General features: G+C 53.3%; 1 protein-coding gene across 1 annotated transcript in view; it reads left to right on the top strand.

Moving 5' to 3' along the window:
• The window catches only part of AJAP1 (adherens junctions associated protein 1), a 139938-nt gene that overhangs the window by 53358 nt on the left and 60703 nt on the right, over positions 1-25877 (top strand). Inside the window, exon 2 of the mRNA XM_007980836.3 lies at positions 5028-5821. Coding sequence (XP_007979027.1) covers positions 5028-5821 — 794 coding nt within the window. The remainder of the gene's footprint in view (positions 1-5027; positions 5822-25877) is intronic.

Below are 25877 nucleotides of genomic sequence, written 5' to 3'. Positions count from 1 at the left end.
AGGTGCAACTTTAAGTGGAAGAGATGTCTTTGTCCCCTTAATTGACAGTGATTTTCTTCTGTGAAGAAAATATACAGAAGGTACTGAATTGAATCTCAATTCACCAAGTCTTATTAAACTGTTCTTGGGGAAAAACGATTTCAATAAAAATTTAAAAGGAAGAGAAGCACGAAAGCCACAAACTAGAAGCAGTAGTTCCCCATTTGGAAGCAGCTGGGTGGGGGTGGCTAAGGAGTTTGTTCTTTCTTTGAAAATCATAGGCTGGAGGCTGCTGAGAGGGAGGTGCCCCCGCCTGCTCTCAAAGGGTGTGGATGTGGTCCTCAGGTGCTCAGGCAGGGACCCTGTCTCATGTTCAGGGTGTCCCAGCGAGGACTGGGTGGATGAACTCAGTCTGCATGGCTTCCTCCTGCCCACGTGCCTGCAGCTCCAGGGGCCGCTCTGCCTTCCACCCATCCGCCAGGGCCAGGATCGGGATGCCGTGCCACACACTCCACATTTCCCCCCCAACCCTTGCACGCCTCCCATTCTCTAGCATGTTCCTTTTGATTTGTGTTGGGATATAATTACATGGCACCAAACTCACCTATTACAAGTGTACAGTTTAGTGGGTTTCATATAGGCATAGAGTTGTACAGCTACCCCCACACACAATTCCAGAACATTTTGTCACCCCAAAAAGAAACCCCCTACCCCATAACCCTTCCCCAAGCCTTGGGCAGTTGCTCATCTTTCTGTCTGTATGGATTTGGTCACTCTGTGCATTTCCTATAAATGGAACCCTGCACCGTGTAGCTTTGAGTGCCTTGCTTCTTTCCTTTCTCAGGGTTTTCAAGGTGCATCCACATCGTAGCATAGATCAAGTAATCCTTCCATACTTTTAAAGGCTGAACGATACTCCATTGTAACGTAACGCCAGATCCCCTTTATCCATCCCTCAGCTGACGGGCATGTGGGCTGAGTCAGCTTTGGCTGTTGTGAGTTGTGAGTGTCGTCCTGGGCCTCCCTGTGCAAGTTTTCATGTGGACAGATGTCTGTGCCTGAGAGAGGGGCAGCAGGGTCACTGGAACTCTGTCTTTAGGGTTCCAAGGAATTGCCAAACTGTTTTGTTCAGAGGCATTCTGGTTTTCATTCCCACCAACAGCGTACTAGTTCTCTTGTCTCCTCGTGTCTTCGCCAGCACTTCATGTTCTCAGTCTTTCTGCTTGTAGCTCTCTCTGTGGGTGTGACACGGGTGGTATGTTTTTTTGTTGTGTTTTTGTTTTCAAGGTGCAGTCTTGCTCCATCTCCAGCCTGGAGTGCAGTGGCATGATCTTGGCTCACTGCAACCTCTGCCTCCTGGGTTCAAGTGATTCTCCTGCCTCTGCCTCCCCAGCAGCTGGGACTACAGGCATGTGCTACCACACCCAGCTAATTTTTGTATTTTTAGTAGAGATGGGATTTCACCATGTTGTGAAGGATGGTCTTGATCCCTTGACCTCGTGATCCTCCCATCTCAGCCTCCCAAAGTGCTGGGATTACAGGCGTGAGCCATGGTGCCTGGCCAGGTGGTATGTTCTTAAGGGGCCTGTGGATGCTTGAGTTTTGGGGGAGCCGGTGCCACCTCTGCCTGCCCCACAACCTCACCTCCTGATGGTTGGCACTGTGGTTGGCAGCCATGCCGCAGGGCCTGCCTCCCAAGGAGGTGTGGGGTCGCCTGCCATCTTGGTGCATGTCTGACAGTGCCATGGATGCCCTATGGGGTGAGGCCCTCTCAGAACCTGTTCATCATGAAATGAGAGCTGCTCAGGGTCCAGCCCCAGGCTGAGCAGGATCAGTGAGAAGAGCGTTCCCAGACCCTGCCTCATCTCAGAGCCCCCCAAGGCATGAGGACAGAGATTGTTTGTGCTGCTCAGTGTTCCTTGGAGATAGAGCCAAATCCTCCTCCTGCAGTGATGCAGCCTCTCACCGAGGGGTCCCCGAGAGTCTCAGGACCAGGTCCAGGCAGCACACGAAGCTCAGCCGGCTTGATGGCAACACAGAGCCTGGGACCCTTGGCCTTGCACAGAAAGGAGCGGTGGCCCCTAAACATCTTCCTGTGGGAGGGGCTCTCCCTCTGCCCGCCACATTTCTTGGCTGCTGGGAGTGGGCTGGGGCCTCTGTCCTGGACCTGCCCTCTTTTTTCTCCTCTTTGAACAAATCGATCACTTTAAAAAGGAGGAAACCAGACTTGAAGAGGAAAAATAAATCGACCTCTCCCTGCCACTGTTGCAATTGGTTGGTTTTTCTGCATAACAGCTGGGTGTCTTGGAAATGAGGGGGTTTCTATAGTAACCAATTACAGCCATGATTGGTGAAAAATCACAGAAATATCCTGTGTGTGAAGCTATGCCAGGGAGGCAGGCACAGGCTTAGGTGCTATGGTTTTAATTTCCTGGGGCAATATTTCTCCAAGTACTGATGACAGGCAGGTTTGCTTGTCATGGCTTTTGATTCAGCCTGTCTGGTGGGGGCCGGTGGGGCCTGGTGGAGTGGAGTGGAGTGGGGCCTGGTGAGGCCTGGTGGGGTCTAGTGAGCCCTAGTGGGGCCTGGTGGAGTATGATGGGGCCTGTTGGAGTCTGGTGCAGTCTGGTAAGACCTGGTGGAGCTTGGTGGAGTGTGGTGGGGTCTGGTGAGGCCTGGTGGGGTCTGGTGAGGCCTAGTGGATCCTGAAGGGACTTGGTAGGGCCTGGTGAGGCCCTGCACCTGCTCAGAGCAGCATCTCATCTTCCTGGGGCCTAGACTCCCACCCAGCTCGGCAGGTCACGGGAGAACTAGAGATTCTAAACCAGCTCCCATCCTTGCTAGGTCACCTGCAGCCACAGAGGCGCTAGCTTAGTGTGTACACAGGGGAATTTTACCCTAACCTAAATTCTTCCTTGTGGTGACAGTGGTCCTGGTCCCTGGCCCGAGCTTGGCTGCTAGTGCAGAGAAATTGCACACCAGCAGAAACACGGTGCTGAAGATGAGCATAATGAGGAGGTCTTCATTTCTGCAGCAAAGCACTTCTATTTCGATTAAAAAACTGAAGCCTTATTGTTTGGGGATTAGTCCTTTTTGGTAATGAGCACCATCCTGACGACCGGGGGGCCATCTGTTCCCCAGATATCAGGGAGAGTCAGCCCTGGACACAAGGGTTTCAGTACTGAACAGAGGGCGTGCCCACAGGGACAGGATCACACACAGCTACAGCTGCACCCTCCCACACAGACACACTCACACAGAGTCTCTCGCACGGACACTCACAGACACACTCGCATACTCACACAGGGACACATAGATACAGTTGCACACACACTCACACAAATACACACTCTCAGACACAGACTCGCACACTCAGGGACACACAGATACACTCATACACACTGACACACGTATGAGCATAGATGCACTCACACACTTCTGTGCTGATACACATGGACACAGTCACACAACAGTGTACTCTCACAATCACACGCGCCAAATACAGACGCCCTGACCCTCACTCACGTACAGTCTCTCACACTCATGGACACACCCCCACATGCGTCTTTACACTCTCGTATGCTGGTTCACTCTCACACTGGCACACTTACACAGCTTGACCCACACGCACACACACCCAGTCAGGCACACGTACACACACACTTCCGTGCACACATTACAATGACACACAGCTTCCTTCCTTTGTGAAGTCACTCACCGCCTTATAAAGAAAAACTTCCCCAACTTGCTTTCCAGGCCCGGCTTTGGGCGGCGTCAGGCTGGTGCTTGGCACCTGAACACCCTCAGACCCCCCACCCGCACCCCACCCGCTGCAGTCATTACGGTTTTTGGATTCATTTTAACTTTCAGATGTGAGGCTGGTGACAAGAAATGACTTTGAATGACACCTATAATCAGTCCTCAATTATCTGTGCTGGCGGAAGAGGGAGCGTGGGCCTGTCTCCTCTGAGTCCTTCCACGTGGCTCTCTGCCGCGCCCTGGTTTTCACGTGACACGGGAGAGTCCACTGGTCCAGAGGCGACCCCAGACCTGGTGACAAAGCCGCTCCATGTGAACTGGGGAGGGGCGGCTCCGCGGCCCTGACTGCTCCCCTGCAGCCCCGCTGCGTGTCGAGGCAGCCCCTCCCTCCTCAAGGCTGCACAGGGTTTGCCCTTTCTGCAGCCCTCCGGGGAGCTGAGGAGGTGGATAACAGGGTTTCAAAGGGCACCGGCACTGCAGATAAACAGGGGGAGCAGAAATGTCAACAGAACAAACACTTCGCGTCAATAAACTTTCAGTTTATCCAGAGCAGATCTCATTTCCCTGAGTAGATCCAGAGGAGGCCAGAAGTAAACGCCTTCCCATGTACAGCATTTAAAGCAATGCCTGTTTATGATATGCATGCCGGGTTCCGGGTGAGGGGCAGGGGGAGCGGGTGGTGTTTGCAAAGTGCTAGGAAGCGCCTGCGCTCACACTGGGAGCTTGAAACCTCAGCTCCTCTTAGACCTGGAGAGGCGCTTCCCCAGTGGGCAGGGGGTGGCCTGGGCTGTGTAGAGGAAAGCGCCTGGCCCTGGGGTCCCAGGTGGAGGCCGGTGTCCTGTTCTGCCATCCTCTCACTTACGACGTCCTCTCGTCTTGTGATGGGCCAAAGGAAGGAGGGACTCAGGTCTTTTCAGGTCATCTTGTCAAGACTGACCTGAGGGCTGAGGGTTTCTGAGGCTCGGTTTTCCCTCCGGTGAAATGGACGATTCGGCCCCCAGCCAGCTGTGTGCCTGGCAGGCGCCTGAGCCCCGCGGTGCTGGGAAGCAGCTCCCCGCACCCTTGCAGCCCGCACTGTTCTTTTCAGATCTGATGAATAAACCGCACGTGAGTCAGCCTTTGAAGTGAAGGGAGGAAGGGGTTCGGCTTCCCTTTTGAAGTTAGGAGGAGCTCTTTCTAGAAGAAGAGAGCGTCCTTGTCACCGTAGGGGGTGGAGAGAGAGGGCCCCGGGGCCCAGTGCCCCCCGCTAGGCTTCCACTGACCGCTCTTCTCTCCTCCCCTCCGCACAGCTCCATGTCCATCCGCTGGCCGGGCCGCCCCCTCGGAAGCCATGCCTGGATACTGATAGCCATGTTTCAGCTCGCCGTGGACCTGCCCGCCTGCGAGGCCCTGGGCCCGGGGCCCGAGTTCTGGCTCCTGCCTCGGTCACCGCCCCGGCCGCCCCGGCTGTGGAGTTTTAGGAGTGGACAGCCAGCGCGGGTCCCGGCCCCCGTGTGGAGTCCCCGGCCGCCCCGCGTGGAGCGGATCCACGGGCAAATGCAGATGCCCCGAGCCAGACGGGCTCACAGGCCCCGGGACCAGGCGGCCGCCCTCGTGCCCAAGGCAGGACTGGCCAAGCCCCCAGCTGCTGCCAAATCCAGCCCTTCTCTCGCCTCCTCATCCTCGTCCTCGTCCTCCGCGGTGGCCGGTGGGGCCCCGGAGCAGCAGGCCCTCCTGAGAAGGGGCAAGAGGCACCTGCAGGGGGACGGTCTCAGCAGCTTCGACTCCAGAGGCAGCCGGCCCACCACAGAGACTGAGTTCATCGCCTGGGGGCCCACAGGGGACGAGGAGGCCCTGGAGTCCAACACATTTCCGGGCGTTTACGGCCCCACCACGGTCTCCATCCTACAAACACGGAAGACAACTGTGGCCGCCACCACCACCACCACGGCCACCCCCATGATGCTGCAGACTAAGGGGTTCACCGAGTCCCTGGATCCCCGGAGAAGGATCCCAGGTGGGGTTAGCACAACAGAGCCTTCCACCAGTCCCAGCAACAATGGGGAAGTCACCCAGCCCCCAAGGATTCTGGGGGAGGCCTCAGGTACGGCCATCTCTCTTCTGGTTTGGGTTTGCTTGGGGTTGAGGGCTGGGGGCGTGACTCGGGAGAGATGCTTAGATGTCCCTGGGGTGAAGCTACGTGTGGAGGCTCCAAGAGATGCAGGCGTGATGTGTCCATGAGCTTGCACATGCGTGTAGACTGGCAAATACAGGCTGTGCCTTAGAGGAAGGGGGCGTGAGAAGGGAGAGTTTCCCTTTTTAGCATGTATCTAGAAGTGTGTGCTGCACCCCTTGTGCCGCCATTAGTTATCAGCTGAATCTGCCAGGTGCTGCACCCCTGTTACAGACTGGTGGAATCCACCACACACAGCCACGTCTTCCAGAATCGTAGAATTTTGTCTCTGGGGCCGGCCCTTGAGTAAGATGCTTGCTTGTCTCGTGATACAGTTAAGGATCCCCCTGCCCCGGAGTCTTCAAAAGTCTTCAAGGGTGTGGGACCCATGGGTGGGGGCAAGGTGCCTGCCAACTTGACTTTGGTCAAGGATTAGGAATGGCCTTAAATAGCAAGAAAGGCCGAGGCCAGCTAAAAGGAATAACTTCCCAGCAGTGTTAACAGAAGCTTCACAGACAGTGGTTCAGGTGGCAGCGTTCGGCTCCCTGGGGATGTGTCAGGAGGGTGTTTGGAGGACGGAGATCAGAACAAAGGGCTTTGGTTCTTCTGCTGCTGTTATCCTAGCTGCCTGTGGACACACACAGTTCATTGGCTTTGGAATATCTCCTCCCGCGCAGTTTTGTTGTTTTTTATTTTCCTCCTATACGTTGTCCTCCATTTGCTTTGAAAGGAGTAGCCCTTGGAAATCTCCCAAGCCAGGGCTTGTCCCTGAACTGGTAGCCAGCACTGATGTCACCAGGCTTCACGGCAGGCCTGCGGGGGAGAGCGCAGAGCCCCGGGCACACCCTCACCTCCCTCCAGTGTTCTCTGCCTCTGTTAACAGGCACGGCCCGATGTGCCAGGTTGGCTTAGAAGTTCACAACCTAGATCTGTGTGTGCGCATTCTAGACAAGCAGCAACATTTGCTAACTTTAAAATTGGATGCAGATTTCAGGGCATCAGTGCAAAATGGGTGGGGGCGCCCTGTGGCCTCCTCACAGCTTGCTTTCCACAACCTCCAGCTTGTGGGCACGGTAGGCTCCATCCAGGCCTCTGCAGAATCAAGGGGAGGGAAGACAACTGCTCTTCAGAGCTCATCTGCAGGCGGCCGGCACGGCATCCAGGCCCTCTGCATCCTCGCTAGACTGCATCCTGGCCCTGGTTCCTCCTCATCTTGGGCAGGCAGGCACCAGGCAGTCGTTGGACAGGTTTTCGTGGGGTGGGTGGCTTTTGTCCTTCAGCCGCTGACCTACTTTCTTCCTTCACCTGGACAAGAGAACCTGCAGTTTTTATTCTGAGCTCCTGTTCCCTAGAGAGCAGTGTTTCTATGGAAGCACAGCCTGGGCTCCCTGCGGATGCTGAGGGCCGTGCCTGGAGAGGCTCTGGAGCAAGAGGCTCCGGAGGAAGAGACTCTGGAGGTCCTGCGTCGGCTACCTCCCAGGCAGCCTCTTTTGGGAACCCACGGACACGCAGGGTCTGCATTTCATCCTGCACTGTCAGGCGCCTGCTAGCAGTTTACAGAGTGTTCATTTTCACCTCAGTAAACTCAGCAGCCATCCTCATAATAGAATTTCGTGCTCCTCTCCCTTACTGTCACCTTCTCTGTATACATCACTTACTGTATAGACATGGATGAGGAAACAAGTTCCCATTTATTCCAAATTACATTTGTTATTACTAAAGTTAAACACACGGGACAGCGTTGTAGGCTTAGCAAATTAATTCACAGTGCATTGGATGTTGCTAATCCATCTCGACAGATGCTTATCTTGGAAGCGATTTATGGTTCTTCATAATATAATCTGGTGCTAGATTAATTTGTTTAGCAAAACAAATCTAAAAAGAGGAAAATATGTGTGTTTGTTTCTAATGCAGAGAAATCTTAATTCTGGAACGCGACGCTGGGCCACAGGGAAGGGAACAGGTGGTTTACAGCAGCGCTCATCAGGGCTGGGCCACCGTCCTGAGCTTCCTGGCCAAGGCAAAGGGAAGAGAGGAAATGCGGGGATGGTTCCCCTAACGGGATTCCTCATAGACCAGCGGGTACCATGTAAATGAATTAGACCAGAGCAAGAACAATTTAGGTTAGATACTGGGAAGTACTGGTTGGTGATGTAGGAGGTGAGATCTTTGCTTAGGCCACTGAGAACAGGCTGCATACTATCCTTATCTGGAGTTCCCAAGTAGAGGAGGATGGGGGAGGGGGGAGGAAAACAACTGTTAAAGCTTCCCTAGATGGAAGGAGTGATGGGACAGAGGGCTGAACTCCCTGGAACTCCCTTGCTTGGCAGTCATCAGATGTAGATCTGGGCCCCCAGCATTTGGTGGAACGTGAACACGACTCACACTTCTCAGACATCTAAGGCAGCAGAAGTGGTCTTGGGGATTCCAGAGCTGCAATCTGGGAGGCCAGGCATTGCTACGGTTAGTTAGCAGCTGCCTCAAGGCTGAAGATCTGGGCGAGAATCTGGGCTCTGTCGCATGTCACCACGTGACCCTGGAAAAGGTCTCTTCTCTCCTGATTTCCTTTTCTTCACCTGAAAAACTGAGGCTTAGAAATATTTTTCCTAAACGGTTGCTGTGAGAGTTTCATGGATGAACATGGAGCATAAAATAAGGCACCTGGCACCAAACAATTCTCCATACTCATCAGTTGTTTTTATACCCAGCAAGAGTGGCCTGAGGAGGACAGGGTTTCCAGTGTCAGAGGCAGAACAGGCTACCAGGGACTTGGGAGTCTTATCATCTCAGACACAGCAAGCTTTGCCACTCACTGTGGGGCACCCCAGAATTTGGAATTGGAATTTTAGGAGGTGGATGAAACATCCATTAAGTGAATTTCACCTGTCCAAAAAGAGATCTTTGGTATCACATTTGAGGATTTATAAATTTTATTTTTGTTTCTGCAGAGAAATATTTAGAAGGGACACATCATATTTTTCTGTCTGTCTGTAGCACAGGTATTGCTGGGCGCAGAGAGGAAACGTGGCTGGTGACTTGGGGCACTCTGAAATTTCTCAGGAAGTAACATTACTTGGGATAGCTGCTGGAATGACTAAAGGGTTCCCTGTCAGGATTCACCCTACCTATGAAGTAATTGGGAAATCTTTTTGTGTTTCAGGTTAATGGTTAAGAGTCCCACTACCTGTCTTCAGATTCCTGGCTTCAGCTCATGATTGCTGTGTAAATTTGGGCAACGTGCTTGTCCTCTCTGTGCCAGCGGGGATGATAGAGTTAACCATCTCATAATGTTGTTGTAAAGATTCAGTGAGACAGAGCATGTCAAGTACTCAGTGCCTGCCACATAACAGTTCTCAGTATGTACCTGCTGCTGTTAATATAAGAATGGTGATGGTGATGATGATGGTGATGATAAGGATGATAGTGATGGAGATGATGGTGATGATAATGATGGTAATGGTGGAAATGGTGATGATGATGATGGTGATGAAAATGATGGTAATGGTGGAAATGGTGGTGATGATAATGATGGTAATGGTGGTGTTGATGGTGATGATAATGATGGTAATGGTGGAAATGGTGGTGATGATGATGGTAATGGTGGAAATGGTGTTGATGATGGTGATGATAATGATGGTAATGGTGGAAATGGTGGTGATGATGGTGATGATGATGATGGTGATGACAGTGATGGTAATGGTGGAAATGGTGGTGATGATGATGATGGTAATGGTGGTGTTGATGGTGATGATAATGATGGTAATGGTGTTGATGATGGTGATGATAATGATGGTAATGGTGGAAATGGTAATGATGATGATGGTGATGATAATGATGGTAATGGTGGAAATGGTGGTGATGATGGTGATGATGATGATGGTAATGGTGGAAATGGTGATGATGGTGATGATGATGATGGTGATGACAGTAATGATGGAAATGGTGATGATGGTGTTGATGATGATGGTGATGATAATGATGGTAACGGTGGAAATGGTGATGATGATGGTGATGATGATGGTGATGAAAATGATGGTAAGGGTGGAAATGGTGGTGATGATAATGATGGTGATGATGATGGTAATGGTGGAAATGGTGTTGATGATGGTGATGATAATGATGGTAATGGTGGAAATGGTGGTGATGATGGTGATGATGATGATGGTGATGATAATGATGGTAATGGTGGAAATGGTGTTGATGATGGTGATGATAATGATGGTAATGGTGGAAATGGTGATGATGGTGTTGATGATGATGGTGATGATAGTGATGGTAACGGTGGAAATGGTGATGATGATGGTGATGATGATGGTGATGAAAATGATGGCAATGGTGGAAATGGTGGTGATGATGGTGATGATGATGATGATGATGGTGATGATGATGGTGATGATAATGATGGTAATGGTGGAAATGGTGGTGATGATAATGATGGTAATGGTGGTGTTGATGGTGATGATAATGATGGTAATGGTGGAAATGGTGGTGATGATGGTGATGATGATGATGATGATGGTGATGATGATGGTGATGATAATGATGGTAATGGTGGAAATGGTGGTGATGATAATGATGGTAATGGTGGTGTTGATGGTGATGATAATGATGGTAATGGTGGAAATGGTGGTGATGATGGTGATGATAGATGATGATGGTGGTGATGATGGAGATGATAATAATGGAGATGGTGATGATAGTGATGATGCTGATGATAGTGATGATGATGATAATTGTGGTGATGATGATGATGGTTATCATTGTGCTAATTTGCTGCCACTACCTTTACTGCTCTATTGACGGGTCATTTGATGAGTTCCTGCAGCCACGTCCCTGACCTTGGCGCTCTGTGCAGAGGTATAGATGGCACTAGCCAGGAACCTCTTGGGATGGAAAATCACCTGGCGCAGGTTCACGAAGGCATTGAGCGCCAGCCTCATGTGAGCACTGGCAGAGTGTGACCGTCAGATGGGTCAGAAGCTAGCTCGAGGTCGGGGAGGAGGCACCCCACAGTGCAGCCCCAGCCTTCTATGACAGCTCTCTTGCTGATCAGTTTTCGAATCTGGAATCACAGAGTCTCCTGGGAGAAAAACAGAAAGTCATTTTCTGAGCTTTTATCTCAAAACATGTAAAGGAAACTTGTGGAGAATTCAAACCAACTGATTTGGGTTTCTGAATATGCCCACTGTGGGAATGCCAGGGGCAGGAGTACTTGGTCTACAGTTAGTGTTCAATGTAGGTTTCCTAAACCTTGCATGCTGGCACCTGGCCCCAAGACTTTCACGCCTGCTCAGGCCAATCTGCCGCTTTCCCAAGCTCATGTTCTGTCTCTCAGAAAACTCGCCACCCAGGAGGGGCCCCGAAATCCTCTAGGTTCCCATCGTCATTCAGGGTTTGCCTCTGTTCAGTCAGTCACGTATTCGTGACATCCAGCAGCTCAAGGATGAGATGGCTCAGATGTCATCCAAGTCTGGCCTGGAAATTTTTACATTGGAATTCACTCATGCATTTCTAAGGATGATTTCCAAGTTTGCTTTGTCCTTGTCACCGAGTGGGAGCGGGTGGGGGGGCCTTCCGTGTCCTTTAGGTATGTCCCTCTGTAAGCACAGGTGACAAGCTGGTGTCATTTTCTCTGCACCCCAGTGGTCAGCTGACCTAAGCATCAATGCAAGGCAGCCAACCTTAGGAGCAAGCCTTATGATGGTGAAATATTTTCTAAACACCAGAATTGGAGTGGAAGAAAATGAGAAGCAGATGTCACAGGGAGAGATGTCCTCTTCCCCTTTGGTTTAAAGCTGCAATGGCCGTTTTAATGCTGAGCCCCTTTTAATTAATTGCTGGGTGTTTGCTACCAGGGAAGTGAATCTGTCCTTAATTTAAAGATATATGAAGCAAATGACTCATGAACTTCAAAAGTTTTGAGTGGCTTAATTGGGATAAGAGAATCAAAGGACAAATGAGTGCTTGGAGCGCTACAAAAGATCCTAAACTTTATACACAGCGAGGCTGGTCTTTAGGGTCTTAACTGGGATCTTCTGAATGGACGCAGCGTGGCAAATCCTGAGTGCCATGGTTCTGGTGGTGGCCTGTGGTTGCGGTTTTATGTTGGCCAACATCTCACTGGACCCAGTCAGCCACTTAGAGCACTCCCTGTGTTTTTGTTGAGCAAACTTGTGTTCATACCCAATGGATAAGTGTGCTCCAACTCATGAAAATCCAGCCTCTGATTCTTCTGGACACGACTGTGTTGTAGGTCTTCTTGCATTTCCCTCTCAAATGTTCCTGGCTTCAACTTATTGCATGTAGTCCTTCTTAAGCTTCTTCATTGCCTCAGGCCCTCGTTCTCCTTCCAAGGGCATGCTAGGGATGTGAAAGGTCTTTAATCCTTAAGAACTGAGATGCCCACTTAAGGTACTTTCTTTCCTTTTTTTTAGATGGAGTTTCATTTTGTCACCAGGCTGGAGTGCAGTGGTGCGATCTTGGCTCACTGCAACCTCTGTCTCCCGGGTTCAAGCAGTTCTCCTGCCTCAGCCTCCCAAGTAGCTGGGACTGCAGGCACGTGCCACCAAGCTCAGCTAATTTTTGTATTTTTAGTAGAGACAGGGTTTCACTATGTTGGCCAGGATGGTCTCGATTTCTTGACCTTGTTATCCGTCTGCATCAACCTCCCAAAGTGCTGGGATTACAGGCATGAGCCACCACCCCCGGCCTCCTAAGGCACTTTCTGTGGGACAGCTGCTGGGTTCAACTCTGTCTTCCTTCACCAGGCCCCGGAGAGGTGCCTTTACTTGTTGACCTGTTCAGGAGTTTCCAGCAAGAAGAGGAAGGCCTTAATGAACACCCCTCTCTACCTGGAAACCAGTCTCCTTTAAGGGAATGGGTGGGGTCACTGACTACTCAGGTAGCTGGCGGCTGCACAAAACACACCCTTGTAGGATATGCCTTTCCTTACGTCATGAACGTCACAAAACCCTGGATTGATAACAAATCTGTTTGATATATAGTGAATTGAATTCATGATTTCTATCCGCTCACAGGGGAATGATTCTGAGTGTTGAGATTAAATGTTAGAACAGCATTTTTAGACTTTTTGTTTTACTGTGTTACAAGGACCAGTTTTAGAATGTCTGGCTTCTTAATCAATTATTCAATGAACCATCAACTCTCTGCTTAGTTGATAGTAAATGCCACACTTACTTGGGGTAGGAACAGGGTGAGGAGATGCAAAACGTGGCCCCTCCTCCTCTTTTTTAGGAGTTAAAAATTCCAGTTGGGAAAGCAAGATGGATAAAGACATATCCTTGCACAAGAGAGAAATGACAGGTAAGGACGGTAGAGGAAATGTCACCAAGCCACAGCTTCATCAATTGCCCAATTGTTATTCTGGCAATACAGATTGGAAGCAGACAGAAGCTGTTGCAGGTTTCTTGGAGCCGAGCCCTGGGGTGGGTAGGGGAGGCACAAGAGCCCATCTTGGCGGGGTGCGGGGGGCTGAGATAGAGTAGGCAGAGCTCCTGCAGGCCTGGATAGTGGAGGGAGCCCGGCCAGGCCTCCACCTCCCTGCAGCTCAGTTTCTTGGCCTCTGGAACAGATGCTGAATAAGATGACTCCAAGGTCCCTCCTCTTGCTCCGAATTGCCCTAAGAATGGGCGAGTCTTGGTGTTCCCTCTGCAAGGAGCAGGAAGGATGGTTTTGGAGGACCCCCTTCCCCAACTTGCCATCAGTGAAAGAATGCTGGAGAGGTGCACCCCTTCCCTCCCTGCCAGCGTCCACAGTCGGCTGCCTTGGGGACTCAGCAGTGAGCTCCGTGGTCTATGTACACAGGCAAGCTGGGGGCCAGGTGGGACCAATGGCTGTGGGTTCAATTTTAAGCTGCCATTTTGTGATGGCGAGCCACCCTTTCTCCTGGTCGAACCCTCTGCCCAACCTCTGCCCAGGAGTGGACTGTGTTGTGGATGTCTAGCTTGAAAGGCTGCCATGTGAATCCTGCTGGTAGAAAAAGCATCACCCTCATCTTTGCAGCAGATAAGTTGCAAGTGATGCTTGAGGGCTCCCCAGTTGGTCACTGACACTCAGTCCCAGAGACTCAGCCAAATTCAGAGGCAGACGAACGCGTGATGGACCCATATGCCACGTGGTTAGATGTGAAGACAGGCTTCGGGTCCCTGCTTTCAATGTTGTTCAACATGGTTCAGTGAATGTCACAACTGTCCGCCTTGCAGTCTGTTGTAAGGGTGCGATGATGCAAAATAAAGGGAAAAAGCTTCCCTTTCCAGAAGTTTCTTTCAGCACTGACGAAACCAAGTTTGTTGGAGGAACAGAGAGACTGAAAATCTCTCCCCAGAGGTGACCGATGGGTGGGACATGTCAGGGACAAAGCTGGTGCCAGGAGAGAGAGCGTCCACCTTGGCCGAGATGGACCCAGGCCATGGCTGCAGGTGTCCTTGGCTCCACCATGTGACCCCATGGTCCTCTGAATCTTTGCCTGCAAAATGGGGAAGCAGTTTCTCTCTGACAAGGTTGTTCTGAGACGGGACCGTGCCAGCTCACGTGGGAAGCTGAGTGCCGTAGGGAGCATGCGTAGTTGAGTCAGGTCTTAAAAGACGCACGAAGCCCACCTCACTGGTGGCTATGCCGGGGTAATCGAATGGTGTTTGTGGTGGGAAAATGCCATTTGCTTTCTGTGACCTTTGATATCCTCTTCTGAGGTCAGTTAGGTAGTAGGGCTGCCTGCTCAGTGCTGTTCTGTCCATATCATGATCTTTCCCTGCCTGGAAGGCCTCAGTTCTCACTGTGGTGGTCAGACCTACCTTAGGAAGCCCTCAGTCTGGCTCCCTTAATGTGCCAGGTCAACACACCCGAGGCGTAGTTTGTGTGAGCCCCATGGAGAGGATGGGGGACAGAGATGGGGGTGGAGCTAGCACCGTTTCCTTTGCAAGGGGCCTGACTCTCCCCTTTACATAGCTGGAATAGCACTTTACAGTTGCACAAGCTCCTCCCTTCACGTAGCTAGAATAGCACTTCACAGTTTGCCCAGCGAATGTGTTGTTCTTCAAACCACCCTGGAAAGGAGGAAGGAGGGGGGTCTGCAGCTGATAGAAGCCCAGGCACTTGTGAGTGGGGACTGGGGCAGAACCCAGCTCTCCTGACTGCAGGACCATGGCACTTTCTGTGATTCTAGGGGTGCTCTTTGGGGCTTGAGGACCCTCCTACCACATACCTCTTCTGCCTGAAGCATCAGGATGCCCTGAGTGTGGGGTCTAGATCCAAGTGGAAGTTCTTGGTCTGTGTGTAAAGGCCACTGATCAAAGAAGATTCCTGGTCTTCTTGACCCTTCTGAAGCTCCAGGAGGTCCTGCCCATCAGCAAAGCCAAAGGCCACGATCAAAGAAGATTCCTGTCTTCTTGACCCTTCTGGAAGCTCCGGGGGGTCCTGTCCATCATGTCAGCAAAGCCATGACAGGCAGTTGGAAGAGTCAGATGTCCCCCACCATGTGATTTCAGAGACACCCTCTGGTGCATCCCCGGCCAGGACTTCACGGATGTGTCCTGAGACCAAGGCCAAGCTACTGAGACCCCCCTTGGGTCCTTGTCACTTATTCTCACCTCTGCAAGGAGAAAGTCGGTGCTGTCTATGGCAGGGAGGAAGAAGAGAGGCTGTGTGGATAGGGGCTGCTGGGGAATCTTGGGTTGGGCAAAGATGGCTGAAGAGAAGAGAAAGAAAGGCCAGACTATCCTAACCCTTGAAGAGCCAGTGCCCAAGTTTGTGATGGATTTTGTGACACTCCCTTTACACACTACCAATGCACCTTGCATAGAAAATATAATCTGTGTTTTAAAATCGTGATGTAGTGTCCTAACTGTGCTGAGGAGGACATGCAAAGGAGAGTAATTTAGAGTAAAACGCTGTATATGTGCATTTAAGTGCCCCAGCCCATCTTCACTGGAGGGGTCTGGTGCTTACGTGCATATATGCAGCATTTTATCTGTATGTGTGCTGAGGCGGTCAAAGGCTGGTCTCTGCATAGGGTCACTGGGAACACGTCTGCCGCAGCTGGGACAGTTGCATCACACTGAGGGCAGGTGACTTTCCAAAATGATGAACGACTCTCAGAGATGTTTGGGACAAAAATGCACAGTCTTCTTTTGATTTACTCGGTGGTTGCATGCGAGGGAACTTCAGCGTGTTCCAGCCATGCACTGGAGAATCCCCCGGGTTCATATGTGGCGCAGAGGAGGCCCTCTGGGTTCCAAGTGTGTTGGTTAGCAGGACTGAGCAGCAGGACAGGTGGAAGTTCACAGCACAGAGGCGATCTGTGGTCTGCACACCTGTCCTGTGCACGGCAGGGCCTGCGGCATCCAGCCCTGCCTCATTCTGTTATGAATCCCTGCTGTAGTCCTAGACATTCTGAAGGCAGACGTTCACCCAGCACAAGCCTCATCCTCTGTGTTCACACACATCTTGTGCACGGGAGGTCCAGCCTTCGTCCGTGTGTGAGTCCTGGGGCTACTGTAACGCATTGCCACAGTCTGTGTGGCTTAAACAACAGAAACCTATTCTCCAGCTGTTCTGGAGGCCGGAGTCTGAAGTCATGACACGAGCAGGGCTGTGGTCTCTCCGGAGGCCCTGGGTGAGGACCCTTCCCAGCGTCTTCCAGCTCCTGGTGGCTCCAGGTGCTTCTTGGCTTGTGGTGGCATCACTCTGGTCTCTGGCTGTATCTCCACCTGGCTGTCTCCCTGCGTGTCTTCTAAGGACACTTGTCATTGGATTTAGGGCCCACCTGGATGGCCCAGAATGGTCACATCCAGGCCCAGTGTGCTGGGAAAGGCAGGTCATGGTGAGTTGGGTTGGGACAGGTCAGGGCATTGGGCTGGGATAAGGTTCCAGGAGGCTTGGAGGCTGTCATGAGGATTTGGGGTTTATTCTGAGTATACTGCTGGGGGTCACAGGATACACTGAAGAGAGGTGTGATCTGAGCCGGAATTACTGGCTGCTCTCTGAGTGCATCCCAGGGGGAAGACAGGAGGCAATGATTCCAGATGGGACATGATGACTTGTGGAGAGGTGGGACGCGGGCCCCAAGAGAGCATCGGCTGGGGAGTAAGGGAGAGAACCATCTAGAGGGTCCCTGAGGTTTTAGTCTGAGCAACCCTTTCTTTGGCTGAAAGGGGTGCATTGAATTGAGAGGCAAAAGCTGGGGAGCAGCAGATTGAAAGGAGCCCTTGGAGCCGGACCTTCACTCACGTGAAATCCAGCCGCCCTGGCTGCCGTCCGGGGGAGCACCTGTGGGTACTCCTTGGATTCCTGAGTCTGCCACTTGGGGGCTGGTGCAGCTGCTTATAGGAGCCTCAGGTGTGTGGAGGGTCTGGAAGGCCATGGAGACGGTGAGGACCACTTGGACAGAGTGAGGACTGCAAGAGGGGAGAATGAAGGGGCAGTCGGGAGTGATGAAGAAGAGCCCACTGGGAGGAGGAGACCAGGAGGCTGCAGGAGAAAGCTGTTCCAAGAGCATGGAGGGGTCCTTGTGGCAGAGCTCCCAGAGACGTGAGAGAGGCTGCTTTTGTGAGGTGGAGGCCACTGGGTGAGGGAAGAGTCCGAGGGCGATGGAAGGGAGATGGGAGGTGAGCCGCAGATGCAGTGGGTGGAGCTGAGTATTTTGAGGAGCTTTGCTCTGCAGGGGTTTGGGGAAAGGGAAGCTGTAGTTGGAGGATTATAGAGGTGGACGAGGGTTTTGGTTTTCTGTTTCATTTTGATTGTTTTTTTTTTTTTATTGTGGGAGTATTCGGGCACGTCTGTCTGCCAATGCAAATGACCCAGTAGAGAATGGAAATGGACAATGTGGCAGGGACAGAGGAACGGGGACAACACAGAAGCCAAGTCCTTAAGGGATGAGAACAAGCCTGATGTGTGTTGTTGAGAGGCTGACGCCCGTGCACAGGTGGTGGTGACGAGCTGAACTTGCTGTAGAGACCTCAAGAGGCGTTCAAGAGAAGCCTGGTTTCCGAATTCTGTGTTTCTCCCCGAGGGCCGACCTTTTTACCCTTTTCCTTGTGAGAGTCCGTGGTAGTTGGAGGAATGAAATTCCATGGGAATTGCACTGACATGGCCCCCGCCGTTGCTGGGCAGCCTCCCCAGGCCGGGGTGGACAAGGAGCAGGTGCACCGAGAGGTCACGTGTGGCAGCCACGGGCACCTGCAGAGGACAGGCAGAACCACGGGTGATGGCAGCTGGGTTGAGGAAGGCTCATGGAGAGGGGGCACCTGAGCAAGGTCTGACTGGAGAGGAGGAGTTGGCCAGGGGAGGATTTCTGTCTCCTCTGGCCTTGGCGGCATGCCTGGTCCCACCTGTGGCCCCTCACCTGGTCATGAGCTGGACATCCTCATCTGGTCACAGAAGGGGTCACCACCCTGCATTCCCGCCCCCACCCCTCTTATCTCTGAAGATGCCCCTGCCCACCGGTGGTTTGTCTCCATTGACTGGCATTTACCACGATGTCTGTCTCATTATGGCCACCTGCACTTGCCCAGAGGTGGGCCTGCCCGTCCGTCCCCAGCCCCTCGCCAATATCAAGAATCGCCAGCGTCATCTGCCTGCACGGTGCTTTCCACAGGCTGTCACCTAGCCCAGGACTCCTTGAGGGGCAACAACAAGCCTCCCGCCCCCAGATCCTGCACCTGCTGTGCCCCTGGCTCCCAGCACCCTTCCTGGCCCACAGCCAACTCCATAGCCATTGTCTGAACCGTTTTTTAAAATGCAACTTCTGGGCTTAGAGACAGCTGCAGGGAGCGGGTTCCTAAGTGCTGAAAGCCAGGCAGATCTTGCGATCTTTAGGTGAAAGAGAAAGAGGAAATGAAAACCCAGGGTGATAATGTGCCGTGCTTTTAAAAGTCACTGATGCCAACACTGGAGGGGGGTGCTGTTCTCCACGAGCACCCTCCCCTCCTGCTCCAGACACAAAGCAAAGCTGCATATGCTGGTTTGACCCAGGGCTAACCTGCCCCGGCGCACTCTCTCCGGCTCTGGACTGCCCACGCTTGTGCCCAGAGTGAACAATGAAACTGCCTGTCAGCCCTCAGGGTCCAGAGAGCTGGGAGCACCTGGGGCGTCAGTTCAGCCAAGGCTTGCTGGTCCCTGGGCAGTGGGTGCAGACAGCGGCCTGCAGCAGGAACCTCTAACCCAGGCAGAGGAGTAGTAAAGGGATCTCCAGCCCTCAGCAGGCAAGAAAGAGGGTTTCAAGTTCCCTGGAAGAGGCAGATGTGCATTAGGTTAAGTGGTTGCTCCAGTGGGCACTCACTTCCTGTGTGTGGGGGAGGAATGTGAGTGGGGTGGGCCATCTGGGATACTTGGTGTAGAATCCCATGTCCTCTCCTGCCCCATGGATGCCCTGTGGAGCTCACGGGCAGGTCTGTGGTCATGGTCTCCCTCGTGCCTGGCCAGGGCTTGCTTGAGACCGATGCTCAGAGTACACATTTAATGAATAGGTAGAGCCCCTGTTCACACCCGCCTTCCCTTCAAAGGCGGCTTGAGGCTAGGAGAGAACTCAGAATGTCCAGGATGTCACCCTAGAGGCCACCAGCTCCTTCCTTGGTGGTGGGACTTGCCCAGTCAACGGAACCGGGGGCCTCCTGTGCCGGTGTCCTGGGCAGCTGCAGCAAAGCAGTCCAGCCTGAGCAGCACAAATAATCAAAATATGTTCTCCACCGTCCTGGAGGCCAGAAGTCTGAGGTCAGGGTGTCGTCAGGGCTGGCTCCTCGCAAGGCATCTCTCCTTGGCTTGTACACACGGTCTCCTCCCCGTGTCCTCCCCCCGTGTCATCCCTTTGTGTGTCTGTGTCCTCATCTCCTACTCTATGAGGACACCAGTCAGCATGGATTAGAGTCTACCCTAATGACCTCGTTTAATTTTAATTACTTCTTTAAAGGCTCTATCTCCAAATACAGTCACATTAAGGGGTGGAGTGTCAACATGCAAATTTTTAGAGGACACACCTCAACCCATAACACCTCCCACCTCCAGGGATCATGTCCCCCTGGGAGAGTGCCTCCGCTGGGATAAAGCAGAGGGTCCCAGGAGACCTAGAGTCCTTGCGGGGTGGAGGAGGAAATGGAGCTCCATCAGCAACCCCGCCTAGAGATGGAGAGAGCTGGGCACAGGGGTAGGCCATGAATCCTGCGGAGATCTGGGCACAGGGGCAGGCCCTGAATCCTGCAGAGAGCTGGGCACAGGGGCAGGCCCTGAATCCTGCAGAGAGCTGGGCACAGGGGCAGGCCCTGAATCCTTGAAGGCTGCAGTGCTTGTGCCAGGGTGTGGTGGAGAACACCACCCTGGGGGGCCGTACTGGAAACTCACAGTGGCCGGGGTTTGTGTGCGTGCGGTATTCCAGCATCATCCTGTGTTTAGGGGAGAGCACTTGAATAATGGCGTGATTTAGGGAAGTGGACCCCAAGAGCCCAGTGGGGTGAGCAGAGTCTGCTTCCAGGAGTTGTGGGGAGTGGGAGGCTTCTCGGAGGGGGGCAGGTGTGGGTGCTCCTGGGATGGCAGCAAGTATGGGAGCCTAGAGGAGATCCGGTGGGGGTGTCTGGGCCAGAGGAAGAGGTCAGGTTCTGAACACCCAAAGAAGGTGAGTTTTGAACCCTCAGCGCCCACTGTGTGGCTCTAGTTAAGGTGGGAGTCACCTGGGGAATTGGTTTTAAATGCACATTTCTGGTCCCCGCTCTCCAGAAATCCTGATTCAAGCAGGAGGGGCCCAGGAAGCTGCCTTCAGAAGCCCTGTCTTCAGTATATGGGTCTGGGAGGCACAGAAACAGCAGCCGAGAGCCGGGGGCCTGCACTGCATGGCCAGCTGCTGAGCTGGGGCCTGGTCTCCTTCAGGGTCCCTGGGGGATGGGGCTGCCTTCGTGTCTGGTGAAACCAGGCACGGAAGAGCTTCCAAGAGGCGGAGGCTTGGCCCAGAGGGAAGATGAGGGCCAGGCTTGTCCCCTCTGTGTCCTCACTGTGGCTTCTGGGGGATGCAGATCCCTGTGTGAGAGCCCCTGGGAGCCCAGTCCCCCAGCGTGGGCCACCCGCCACAGCGAGCCACCTGTGGCAGCGGGCTGCCGTTGCTTCGCAGTTTGGGTTACATCTGTTCTGCCGTGAGTCATCGGCTCGGAGCTGGGGCGCACACAGCTCTCACTGTGCCAGGCGGCCGTTCCCAGGCTCGGGCGGGTGAGCAGCAGATGAAGGCTGTATCTTTGCAGCCCAGCGGGCAGCAGGGGAGGCCAGGAGGACCCTCACAGCCTCAGAACAGTGTGGCCTCTCGCCCTCTCTGTCCCCTCTGGAGCCCAGGGAGTGTGGAGGGCTCCCGGCCCCACCCTCCCTGTGTTTCAGGGGTCCCAGCCCATTGCCTTTGCCTCCAGCCCTCTCCTGTGGGGGACAGTGTGCAGAAAGCTAAAGTCTCCCTTAAATGGCGTTGACTGCACAGCCACAAGGACCAGGGCGTCTCTGGTTATGCTGCCCTGACCCCGTCTGCATCTGCAGCACTTGGTCACTGACGTCCTCCACCTGCGTGTCTGCCTCTACAACCATATTCTCACCCCTGGGCAGCAGAGAGGCATGCTGCTGGGGCCACGTCCCTGACACAGGACCCGGGTGCCCGGAAGACCCTGAGGTGGACCTGGGTGCCCACCTGCTGGCATTTGCACCTCCGTGGAATCCCTTCCCCTGCAGTGTGAATGGCACCATGGCCTGCCCCTAACCCACGGCTCCAGCAGCAGTGATGGGACTCTCCCCTGTTTAGTAATTGAAGGCTCCCTGCTGCTGGCCTGGAGGGACCCAAATGGCAGGGGCTCGCAGGTGTCCAGGAAGTAAAGGCGGCCCCCATCCACAGCCATCAGGAGGCCTAGCACTCGGTCCTTCGGCCGATCCTGCCAATGCCTGGAATAAGCTTGAAAGTGGAAACTTCTCTAGATGAGCTTGCAGATGACAGCACAGCCCAGCCCCGGGTGGTACACAGAGCCTCTGAACAGCAGGGCCCTGGCCCCAGCGTTCCCTGAGGGACCTTGAGCAGAGGACCCAACAAAGCCATCGCCAGACTCCTGCCCACCGAACCAGAGATCACCAACAGGTGGTCGAGCCGCTACGTTTGTGGTCATTTGCTACTTGGCAAAGACAACTCGTAGAGCCTGGAGCCAGGCGAGGGTCTGTGGGTGCTGGGTGAATGCGCAGGGAAATGAGGGTCATGGGCAGGGGGTCCGAGTATGGAAGCCGATGAGGCATGGCCTTTGGCAGCTTGGAGAGGAGCCCTGGGCCCCCGCGGACCCTGGCGGAGCACGGGGCCCTTCCGATGGCATGCTGGAGGGTTATTCCAAACTCGCTTTTTTTCCCTGGAGTCATTGCGTGGCCCATGGTTGCCTTTTAGTCCAAGCATGAGGAATGCACTCACACTGCCACAGCCAAATGCACCTGCGTGTTCCCACCCGGCCCTGGGGTTGAGGTTTGCATCTGAGTGACTCCTGCTCTCAGTGGCTGCCTCGATGCTGTGTAGGGGTGTGCGCGGCCGTCACAGTCTGCTCTTGCGGTCACCGTGGGGCCTGACCTGCTCCAGGGTGGGCTGTGTCCATGGGACCAGCTCCTGAATAGCCCTGTGCTCTGTGGAAAGGCAGAAAGAGCAGGACAGACCCTCAGGTGCAACTGCAGAGCCCAGGAGTCCCTCTGCAGCAAAAGGTCATTTTGCAACGTGCTAGAAAATTCTGTCTTTTGCTGCTGATAGCTGGACCCCAGCTCCTCAGAGGACACTGCACTGACTTTTTTGGGTGGTCAGGTTTTCCCTCCACCTTGGGCCTGGGGCTCGCTCAGTCTGGCTCCCCTGCCAATGGGCTCTCTGTCATTCCTCCCTATTGAAACCAGCGTCCTGTCACCTGGGACATGTGAGCTCTCCAGGGCTCCACCGGCCCTGGGCCCAGCCGCCAGACCGCACATCCGTGTTTCCATTAGCCCCTGAGGCTCTGTGGGGCCTGCAGACCCCGAGGATGCTGCCCATTGCCTTGCTGCTCAACTCCAGCCCTGGTGAGCTCGGGGCCGAGTCTTCTGATACATCCTGAGGAAAAAAAAAAAAAAAAAAAAATCATTGAAATGAATTATACATCAACACCAAGAGACGGATCATTAATTAATAAACTCAGCCATCTCAACTTCCCACAGTCTGCACAGCATCCACGGTGAGTGGATAAGCGGGCCCAGCCTCGCAGCCCGGGATGCAAATGAGTCTCCCTTTCTTGTGAGAAGGGTGCAGGTTGGACTGAGGGAAGCACTGGGCAGGGCCCGAGACTCGGGGCCTGGGATCCAGCTGGCCGGTGTGGAGCTGCCCTGTGAGACTTGGAGCTGTGCCCTGGCCCTTCCTGGTGAGCTAGGTTTTCGGCTCCTGGGCTCTGAGCTGTGCCTACAGGGTGACCTCAAGCTGCACGGGGTGGGATTCTGCTGACAGTTGATCATCGGAAGTGTGGAGTCTTCCAGTCTAGAGGAAGGCATCAGAGACCAGAAGGAGCAGCAGGACTGGCTCCTGGGGCTGTGAGGATCTGTCCTCTCTCCTAGCTCTGGTGCCCTGAGATGCCATCTCCAGCAGAGCTTCCCGTTGTCTTTCCTCTGTGTGTGTCTGTGTCCAGAGTTCTCCTTTTGATAAGGACAGCAGTCCTATTGGATGAGGGCCCACCCCGATTGCCTCATTTTAACTTGATTCCCTCTTTCAGGGCCCTGTCTCCAAATAAGGTCACAGTTCACGGGTAGTGGAGGTTAGGATTTCAGCATATTCATTTGGGGGGTGCATAATTGAACCCATAGCACTTGTCCTTGGATTTAGGGGCCGCCCTCATCACCCAGGATGAGCTCCTTAGTCACATTGGCCAAGCTCCTCTTCCAAATAAAGTGTCATTCAAGGCACTGTGTATTTGGACGTTAGCGTCTTCCGGAGGAATAACGTTCAGCCCCAAAAGTACCCTCCCTTCCTTCTCCTCCCCATTGTGTAAGCAAAACATGGTTCTTAGGGCAGTGGCCCCCATGCAACCCCAGAAGAGGGAAGCCTTTAAGAAACAGGCATTCAGTAAGAAGTCCGCAGGGTCCGCAGAGGGCAGGGGACTCTGCGGGATATGTCCACGCCGCCTGTGCACCTGGCAGATTCCACGCCTACAAGGATGGAAGTTTCCAGAAGATTTCCATGGCTGCTAGTGTCTCCTATTAGAGGAGGAGACAGGGAGCAAACAAGCTTGCTGCTGCGTTTGTAGCCAAGGTGTGTTGTAAACTCAGATTTTATTGTTACCTTTGGCTGCTGGGGAGAAAAATAGCACACAGACACTGAAACCGCTCGGCACAGCTGTTCCATAGCCAGGCTGAATCCGCAGCTCACCCAGCCTGGAGCCCAGAGAAGCGGGTGTTGGGAGCGCGCCTACCTTCCTCTTGATCCCTCTCATTTTTACAAATTTTCAAGAAAAGCAACAACACAAGCCGCTGCCTCTGCTGAAGCTGTTGCGTGTGTGATTGATTCCTGGAAGGCACACAGTGTCTGCTGTTAACCCAGATATCAGGAACCTCTGCGGGGCTGCCCCTCTGCACCTAGCAAAGGCATTGTCCACCCCCAGGCCACCTTTCGGAAGCCAGAAGCCTGGGGAAAGGACCCACGTCCCCAGGAGGAAAACACCAGCCATATCTGACCTTCCGTGTTGAGCCACACCTAGGCCATGCCTGGGCCAGCATTTCTTGAGCTCCTGTGAGTGCAGCCTGGAGTTGGATACCCAGAGGGACTCAGAACAGACATCTCAAGCAATGCTGAGACCTGGGCCTTCCTGCACTTGCTGCTCCAGTGTTCTCATCCCCTGCTTGGCTGGATCGAACTCTGCCTGCAGCCCTTCTTTCCCCTAATCACAAAGTATGTTCCTGCCCCTTTTGAGTATGTCCTCTTAGTCTCACTCATAAACTCAACTCCTTGACTTAAAAGGAGATTGCAGATGTTTCACCATGAGAACATTTGTTTTATGTTTTGATTTTTTAAAATTTTATTTATTTTAGGTTTTGGGGGATTTTTGTTTGTTTGTTTGTTTTTTGTTCTTTGTTGTTTTGTTTTTTGAGACAGAGTCTTTCTCTGTTGCTCAGGCTACAGTGCAATGGCATGATCTCAGCTCACTGCAACCTCCACTTCCCGGGTTCAAGCTATTCTCCTGCCTCAGCCTCCTGAATAGCTGGGATTACAGGCGTGCACCACCATGCCCGGCTAATTTTTGTATTTTTAGTAGAAACAGAGTTTCACCATGTTGGCCAGGCTGGTCTTGAACTCTTGACCTCAGGTGATCCACCTGCCTCAGCCACCCAAAGTGCTGGGATTACAGGTGTGAGCCACCGCGACTGGCCTGATTGTGTTTTTTGAAGCAACTGAAGAGCTGACATTTGCTCAGACTCCTTCAAGATGTTGTCACTGCCGGGCAGATCCAGGCAGATCCTCAGCTCTTTGCCTTTCTAGTGGCCCCCGGAGACTTCAGAAAGGTGTGTGTGACAGGTAAGAAAGCCAGGGGCTTTGGGACTTCTTCAGCCTGCAGGAGTTACGGGGACAGCTTGAGAAGGAGGAAGAAGCAGGTGGTTTAGGGCCTGTGACCCAAAAGCTTAGCTGGTAACATACAGAGTCCCCAACAGAGCCGGCTCATTCCACAGCAGGATGCTCTACACAGAGGTCCAGAAAGGCCCGGCACCTGGGCTCCAGCCTGCCTGAGACGAAGGCTAGAGAAGCACACAGGGCCGCCGCTGTTTTCTGGCTGTTTTTGGAGAAAAGTTCAAGCCAAACTCAGCTCCTGGAAGAATTGCCCCTACCCTTCCGCCCCTGTCCTTCAGCTCAGGTGGGTCCTGGGAGGCTGGGAGCCCTCACCACACTCATGGAGAGGGGCTGGGCGTCACCTGCAGCCATCTTCTCCGAGCTGCCCTTCCCTCCACACCCCCTGGGTGGCCAGGAGGCCTCCCTTCCGGATAAAGG

Source organism: Chlorocebus sabaeus, chromosome 20, assembly GCF_047675955.1.
Source record: "Chlorocebus sabaeus isolate Y175 chromosome 20, mChlSab1.0.hap1, whole genome shotgun sequence".
In the NCBI taxonomy this organism is placed as follows: Eukaryota; Metazoa; Chordata; class Mammalia; order Primates; family Cercopithecidae; genus Chlorocebus; species Chlorocebus sabaeus.
The sequence above is the reverse complement of the archived record's forward strand: the minus strand, read 5'-3'. Positions and strand labels throughout refer to the sequence as shown.